This window comes from Cryptotermes secundus, unplaced genomic scaffold (assembly GCF_002891405.2).
Source record: "Cryptotermes secundus unplaced genomic scaffold, Csec_1.0 scaffold367, whole genome shotgun sequence".
Taxonomy (NCBI): domain Eukaryota; kingdom Metazoa; phylum Arthropoda; class Insecta; order Blattodea; family Kalotermitidae; genus Cryptotermes; species Cryptotermes secundus.
In genome coordinates, this window is record NW_019731266.1 from 871,944 (window position 1) to 880,907 (window position 8,964).

The 8,964-nt window shown below is 35.7% G+C and overlaps 1 protein-coding gene across 1 annotated transcript; it reads left to right on the forward strand.

The window, feature by feature from the left end:
- Positions 1 to 234: 234 nt before the first annotated feature.
- LOC111866766 (adenine phosphoribosyltransferase) lies at positions 235 to 8,360 on the forward strand. Its single transcript, XM_023856011.2, has 4 exons — positions 235 to 730; positions 3,980 to 4,220; positions 5,663 to 5,741; positions 6,564 to 8,360. The coding sequence occupies exons 1-4, from the start codon at positions 648 to 650 to the stop codon at positions 6,698 to 6,700; spliced, it is 540 nt and encodes a 179-aa protein (XP_023711779.1). The 5' UTR covers positions 235 to 647; the 3' UTR covers positions 6,701 to 8,360.
- Positions 8,361 to 8,964: the final 604 nt, after the last annotated feature.

An 8,964-nucleotide genomic window follows, 5' to 3' on the forward strand; every position in this document is an offset into this window, starting at 1 on the left:
AACAAAACATATTGACATAAGGGTTCATTCTGTAAGAGAGAGCGCTGAATCAAAGGAATTGTCAGTACATTACATTCCTGGAAATCAGTTAGTTGCTGTTGGTTGCACGAAAGGTTTAAATGTACGGAAATATACTGATTTTATTAATTCACTTGGGTTGTGCTAAGAATAATGTTTCCAAATGATGTTCTAAATAATAACAGTTTTTATATATTGAGTAATGAATAAGTATTTTTTTAAATTCCCAAAATTGTTTAAGGGGGAGTGTTATGTTGGCAACTCTCTAATGTTAAACTATAATGCTAGAGTTGGCAACGTCGTAGTAAACAATTTTCAATAATAGACGGCGCTACATGTGCTGTTCCTAATATCTCTACTGTTGTGTGTTACTACGGTTATGTGTGTAAAAACAGAATCTCTCTATTGTTATGTTACCATGGTTATGTGTGTGAATATGTATATAAAATGCCTTTGTGTATCAAAAGTTTGTCTTAATAAAGCAGGGTTAGATGGAACATTGATTCTTACGTATCATCCGATCCACGTAGAAGAGAAAATAACAGTTGTTTGTTTATTATAAATACAGTTTCAGGACATTTGTAAAATAAGGCAATTACGGCACTGGGAAGTCCTTATGCGATTATGCAATGGATCAAGAACAGAAGCTAGAGTTTGTTAAGAATCACATTGAAAGTTACCCAGACTTTCCAAAGCCTGGAATACTATTCAGGTGGGAATTCCATGAAAGTTTGGATTTATATCTGAAGTCGCTGTAATCACAACACTGAATCGAAAGAACTATCTCACGGAATGTGTTGCCATAGTTTTGTATGCTTGTACCACACTACAAGGTTTTCATTCATTCATTCTTATATTAATCCTGTAGATCATGATACAATGATATAGGACAAGTATTTCAGTTAATATAAATTTTTAAATTACAACAGTCTTAATACTAAAAAATTATATAAGATATACAACATTTTATACATTATGTACTATATACTTCTGCTTATATCAGTAGCCAATATTCTAGAATTCATCATTCAAATAGTCCTCCATTGAGTAATAGCACCTCTGAATAAGTAGCTTCTTCAATTCCCTTGTGAACTGATTTTTGTTTTCTATTTCTTTTATGTTTTTAGGCAATTTGTTGTAAAAGATACAGCCAGCTACTGAAGGATTACTATTATAAAGTTCTAAGTTGTGCCCATATAGTATATGATAGTCTTTATTATTTCTTGTGTTATATGTATGTATTTGTTCATTCACTGCGCAGTTACACTTTTTTTTACATATAGGATTGTTTCTTGTATGTATAGCGAGTATACTGTTAGTATCTTTAGATTTCTAAAGCTATCCCTGCATGATTTCAGATGTTTTAGCCCTGCAATGTATATTACTGCCCTTTTTTGGAGTACAAAAATTCTTCTAATGAGGGTCTTAGCACTATGTCCCCATACTATTATTCCATAAGATAGATGAGGATAGATCAAACCATAATACAACATTCTTCTTTCATTTAAATCGAGTATTTTAGATAGCCTGTTAATTATGAACAGGTTACGGCTAATTCTACTGCACATTTTTTCAATTCCCAGCTCAAGGTACTATTTATTACTACCCCCAGAAAATTTGTGCTTTTTACATTTGATAGTGCCCTGTTCTTTATTAGGATTTTTAGATTACTTTCCTGCCTCCATTGTTTTGTCTGGAAGAGAATGTAGTGAGTTTTAGATGGATTTATAAATAAATTATTTGTCTCAGAGTATTGCTCTGCCACTCCTATATTATTTGAAGTCGTGTTTTGGAGCTCATTCATATCTTGCCCTACATTCAGTATTGATGTGTCATCAGCATACATTACTGATCTGTCTTGTGTCAGATGTGGGATATCGTTTATATACAAGATGTAGAGTAATGGGCCAATGACCGGTCCCTGGGGGACTCTGTATCTCACTGGGAGGCTACTTGACCAATATTCTTTCATACGATTGCCTTCTGTTTGTGTTACTTTTACGTGTTGAGTTCTGTTTCTGAGATAGGATTTGATTAGCTTATGTGGTATACCATGGACTCCATATTTGTATAATTTATTCATGAGAATATTATGTTGAATACAGTCAAATGCTTTTGATAAGTCTGATAGTACACAGTTGCATTTTATTTTATCATTCAAACTTTCTATTCTGTTTTCAATAATTGTGGCAATTGCATCATTAGTAGATTTATTTTTTCCCTAAATCCAAACTGAGATTTATTAAGTATATTGTGCTTTTTCTAAAAATGCTATTAATTGGTTAGCTGTTACTGTTTCCAGAACCTTTGAAAGGGCAGGTACAAGAGTAATTGGACGACAGTTATTTGCATCTTCTTTTATCCCATTTTTGTGGATTGGTTTGACTACTGATTCTCTTAGTTTAGAAGGGAAGATGCCTTCTCTGATTGATGCAGTGACCAATTCTAAGAGTAGCTTTATTATGTAAGGTGTACATTTTTTTAGCAGATATGGCGAGATGTCATCAACTCCTGCTGATTTTTTATTCTTCATGCCCTGAATTACTTTAATCAATTCAGTCTCTGTTATTTCTAATAGGACAAGTGAATCTTTTATGCTTATATTGTTATTACTAGTTTGTGGATATAATAAATTGTTGTCAAGTATAAGTTTATTTACAGTTTCTATGAAGGTTTTGTTAAATATGTTACGTGTTCTACTCGGACTTGAGACTATTTCATTTCCATCTTGTAAGTGTATATTACTAGTGAGAGTATTTTTTGGTGAGCCGCTTTCTCTATTAACAAATTCCCACAATATTTTTGGAGTGTTATTTGTTCTGGTTATAATATTCTGAATGTAGTTTGCTTTTGCCTTTTTTAATATTACATTATATTCCTTTTTATATGCTTTATAGATGTCTCTATGTTCCTGAGTCTTACTTTGCATATAATGGTTGTACAAATCCTTTAGTTTTGTTCTTGCTACTATAGCATCTTTTTTTTATCCAGGGGCTTTTTGAAGTACTTATGGTATTTCTCCTCAGTTTGGGACAGGCTATATTAAAATAATAGTTAAAAATGCTATAAAAAGAGTCCCATTTTTTCTACCTCATTTTCCTAGACACTTCAGTCCAAGTTTCAGTTTGTCTTGAAGAGCACACACTTATTATATTGGCTTTTGATATATTCCTGACCTCTTTGTAACATCCTGTTTGTTGTGGTACAGATGTATTAATAGTTATACATTGTGGAAAATGATCTGAAAGTAGGCTGTTTATTACTTCAGTATGATAGTATTTAGTTGGTATATTAGTTATGATTTGGTCATAGTTGTAGCCGTACTTTCAGTTACTCGTGTAGGTGTGTTTATTGTCACAGTCGGATTATAAGCTTTTGTAACATCTAATAATTTTTGTGACTACTTCCACCTTCTTGGATGTGTATGTTTATGTCTCCTACTAAAATGATATATTGGTCTTTCTGGATTAGTTTCTCCAGAATATCTACTAGATGGATAACAATTTCGTTTATTCCACCACTTGGTGATCTATATAATGCAATGATTGTTATTTTTTCTTTTCACCTGTTAGTTCTATACCAGTAACCTCAAAAGTTTTTTCTGTACTTTTTTCTATAACCCATTTCAGAGGTTTATGTTGTTGTATGTTCCTAGAACTGTAAATAGCTATCCCACCCCCTTTTTGATCATTTCTGCTGAAGTGTGAGGCTACAGTATATCCTAATATACATTGAGTAATTTCATCATCTTTAAGACCGTGTTCAGAAATTGCCAATATATCTGGGGTGGTACTTTGAAGGAATGTTGTGAATAGTTCAGTTTTATTACTGAGATAATGTGCATTTTGATGTATTGTTTTGAGCTTTTGTCTTGTGTTGGTTTTACATTGCATAAGACAGGAATTTTCATGGTCACCGCCATGAGAACATAAGATCTCACATATTATTATGCCATTTTCAGGGACTTGTTTTCAGTGCTCAGAAATCCATGTGCATTCCGTGCTTTGCAAGAGGTCATGATTGAGCATGTGTCATTGCAGCTGACCCCAAAGCCCGAAGCTGTAGTAGCTCTGGATGCAAGGGGCTTTTTAATCGGACCACTAATAGCACTGCATTTTGATATCCCCTTCATTCCAATAAGGAAAAGAGGAAAGCTTCCAGGACAAGTGATACAAGTTTCTTTTGCACTAGAGTATGGCACAGTGAGTTCCAGCAGAGGTCATAATTCCTATCACTCACATCACATTAACACTTTTTAACTGATTTTGTTCTCAGAGTTCCTTCATGTCTAAGTTGGAGTATAATGCGCGTTATAGTGTTTGAATTAATGTCTGATTAAAGAGGACACATGGATACAGGTTAATGACTTTTGTTTAAAATAAGATGCATTGAAAGTCTAGCCATAAACTATTACATAGGGTGATCACAGTGGCCTTGTGGTCTAAGGTACAGAATGTCTTTGCCTGCTCAAACACTAGGATTCTGGATTTGAATCTTACTTTGGGCATGGACGATTTTCAGCATTTAATCTGTGTTCATGATGTCCTATGTAGGTAGTGGTCTTGTGACAGGCTGATTACTGAACCAAGGAGTCCTACCAACTGGCTGTAAGATTCAAAATTTCAGAATTAATTCCAAATGAGAACAGGCCAAGGAGCCTAATATGTCAACCAAGAAGAAGAAGTATAAGAACTATTATGTAGTAAAGCTGACTTACTAAATTGCTGTTTTCAAGCATGCATTTCACACAGAAAAAGTGCTTAGCAGATTCAAGTAGGAATAAGGTGCTTGACTGCAGAAGTCTTCGAGATCTGTACTCTGAATATCAGACAGGCCAACAACTGTATTGAGTAAAATATTTTGTGGTTTTCTTGTCATACTGTACTGATACTGAAATAGTATTTTGAAAGACGATATGATATCTTCCTCTCCAATCCTTTCCATTTCATCATCCATAAATTATTTCTTCATATCATTTAATGAAACATAGCTCTCTAACTGATAGAGCATGGTCAAATAATCAACAAATAGAATGAATACAGCTCAGAGGTTCAAAACACTGCAATTAGAGTTTCCCACTGGTTACGATCCTTATCTATTTCAATCGTGGTCACATTTTGAGAAATATGTCCCTAAGCTCCATTTTAATATCATAATCCCATACCCACTTAAGTCCCAGCAGCCCTACTCCGGGTGGTACGTACTCTTTCCCTGTATCCCAACTGCCTTCTAGCTTTGTTCTATTCTAATTTACTTGATATAATTTTGTGCTAGAAGTAAAGATAAAAGTTATCCTTGTGCTTAATAGTTAAAACACAATGTCATGAAGACGTGGAGGAGTGGAGGTATAGCTCCACCATTCTTGACCTCAGCCCTGGGCACAAACGAGTGCTCAGCTTCACTCCTTGGCTGCTTTACCACAGGGTAAGAGCCTCTGGTATCAACTGGGTAGGCCTCAGAGCTAGTGTGGACATTATGGAGTAGAGACAATGCTCTTGCCTCCTACCAGGAATTGCACCCTGGCCATCCAGCCCATAGCCCATTACTATACCAACTGAGCTACATTTTTTAGAAACTCGCAGTAGTGAAGACTTGTTCTGAATTTTGTGCTTATGTTTGATTGTATTTTTTGTTTCTTGAACAGGACATATTTGAAATTCAGTCAGTGGGCATCAAAAGCGGCCAGAATGTCCTCATAGTAGATGATTTATTAGCAACCGGAGGTAAGCACATACAGTAATCTTAGCCATCCCATGAGAGCTTCAGATCTTGAAAGTACAGATCGGACACATTTTTTTTTTGTATGGTGAACATAAATTACAAGTGTTTGAGATTGTGCTCAGGAGTGATATGAAGAGAATTTTGTGATTTATATGCATTTACCTGGTATTAATCAAGCAGGTAGCACAGCTATGGATATGAGAGACAAAGAATGTATACAAAATTTTAGTGGTAAAATGTCTGAGAAAGCATCAACCTCAGATATCACTGAGACACGACAGCAATAACACAGATATCAATAAAATATTTTCTGGCTATCATCTGTATCAGTTGGTTAAAATTCTGTGTTTCACAGAATTTCTGTCCTCATTGGCAGGTTATGAAATATATTATGGAATTATGTTGCAAGGATAAAAGGTGGGTGAACTGGATCAGGATTCTGTCCAATGATAAGTTTTGGTATGTGTTGGACCTTCAAAATCTATTATAGGGGTGGCTGGGTAGGGGCTGAGATAAGACCTCCAAGGTCACTGTATCTTTAGTCACCATAGCCAGAATAGTATTATAAAAATATTTGAGCATCCTTCTGTTTTCATTAGTACAGTTACTCTGTTCCACAAGGTATAAAGAGAACTAAATTTTGGGCCACAATGCTGCATTAATATTACCAGGACACAAATATTATTATAATACAGTTTCCAGGTGGGTCTTTTTATCATATGTTCCATTAACTTTATTGGTAATCAGTGTTGGCTCAGCCTTACCAAATTCTAAGAACCATTTTTATCATGCAACGACAGGGTAACATAACTTTTTGATTGCAGGCTCACTGAATGCTGCATGTCAGCTGGTGCAGCAGCTTCATGCCACAGTTCTGGAGTGCCTTGTCATCATAGAGTTAGTGGACTTGAAAGGAAGAGATAATGTGAAGGCACCAGTACATTCTCTTATTCAGTTCTGAAGAGATTGTGTGTATTAGCATAAATATTAATGTAATATAAGTGAGCCTTTTTAGGGTATGATGCATATCAGATTATTACAGTTATTACACAGTTCCGAAGCTACTGTTTGTATTAGCATAAATATTAATGTAATATGTAGTGAGCCGTTTTTTAGGGTATGATGCATATCAGATTAAAGTCTGGGTTATGAAGCAAACCTTCTGGTAACACTGTGTAATAAGATATAACTAGTTTTTATCTTTGAGGTTGCTGAGGAGAAAATTACAGTTAGGAGCGCCATAATTTGTACTCTTCACAAAATGTTATTTAATTGCAGAAGCTGAGATGGGTGGGGCAAATGGCATCAGTGGGAAAGAACAAAACGCATAGAAATTTTAAGTCAGAAAACCTGAAGAGAAGAAACCATTTTGGACACAAGGTGTGGAACAGATTCACAGGACATGGGGTAGGGGCCAGTGTTGAACATAATGAAAGTTTGGGTTCCATAGAGGATGGGGGATGTCTTAACCAGCCAATTATTACGTTCTCAAAAACGGACCAAGCTCTATGAAATTAATCCTGTGACTGTGCCCATTACATAAAATCAGAATTTGCCACATCCTAATAGTCAGGACTAACCTATGTAATGGGCTAAAAAGAGTAGTGACTATTTCTTTTGGCATTAACTCTGAAGCATGTATATTTTTTTATTCAGATGACATCCACAGAAAATCCTCCAAAGATGATGCATGACCAGTATTAGAAATCATAACAACACTACAGGAATAGTTTAATATGAAGCTCAGTTGTGACAGGGACTGAATTACCATGGAACATTACACACCCCTGACAGTACTGGAAAATTATTATAAGTGTTATTAAGACTAAAAGTAATGAAATCTTCTGCAATGACCAAGGTGTTTCAGTCAGAGAGCTTCTCTGTCCATCTGCAGGGAATTACGTAGACAGGGAAGGTAACCAAAAGTTAGACATTCACTCTGAACTGACATTGCTAGTCACCTAAGATTTTATCATTACTGTGGATGTTCTCATGAGGAATTCAAGTGTAATATAGTAATATATTGTAAGGAGTCCTATTGACTATGTAAAAGATCAAGAATCTGAAATCGGCCAAGGCCCTACAGAAGGTTGTAGAGCCACAGATAGATAGGCAGGTATTGTGAAAGTCATAAACATTCAGAGTCTTGAATACAAGTTATTTCCTTTACATACACAGGTGCTAAAAATATATATTTAATTTATTTTTATTATTGATATTCAAAGCAATAAATATACAGTGAACATGTATTATGAATTGACATAAGATTAGAGAATTTGTGATGATGAAAGTATCACAGTAAACTCATGTCATCCAATATCTAAGCATCTGGAGTTCTCATGCAACCAACAGATCCTCAGAACAGAATTTCCCATTGTCATAAAGTTACTCAAAAACAAATTTGTAACATGCATACATTCACCTGCCACATAGCAGTTTTCGCATCTACTGCAGGCAAACACTACTCGACAACTTCCCTCATGCAGGCCCCCTTACAGTACGAGTAGAGGCTAGTTGAATTCGCTTTCACACCACTGTATTTCGATTTGGGTAAAAAGGTAAAGTTGTCCCTGTGCTTAACTAATTAAGCACTATGCCATGAAGACATGTGACAGAGTGGATGTATAGATCCACAATTTCTTGACCATGGCACTAGTTGGAGGTGAGTGGTCAGCTTCACCCCCCCCCCCCCCGGCCCCTTTACCCCNCTTTACCCCTGGTGATAGAGCTCCCAGTACCCATTTGGCAGGAGGCTGGGTGTGCCCCAGGGCCAGTCTTGAGGATGTGGAGAAGAGAAAATTTGACCCTACTGGGACTTGAACTCCAACCGCTAGGTCATCCAGCCCATAACCAGTCGCTATACCGAGTACACTATGATTTTTCAGTATCTAAGAGTTTTTCTCGTTTAACTTGCAGATTCACATAACTTGCACATCCTATTCCTTGCCAAATGACAGTGAGTTTATTGTGGTATAAAAGAGAAACTGTGATTGCAACTTCTTGCATCTGTCTATTATGCATAGAGTGAATCTTGTATCTTGTATCATTATTTTCGTTTCCATAGATCCTTACTGGCTACCAAAGCCATCAGATATAGAACATGGCACAGTTTACAGACATTAGTTCCGAGAACAGAAACAATCATCTTACAGTATATTCATGAAAGGAACCACAGTTATACAATTCAATAATTTAACCAACATGTACAATTCATCAATTAGACAT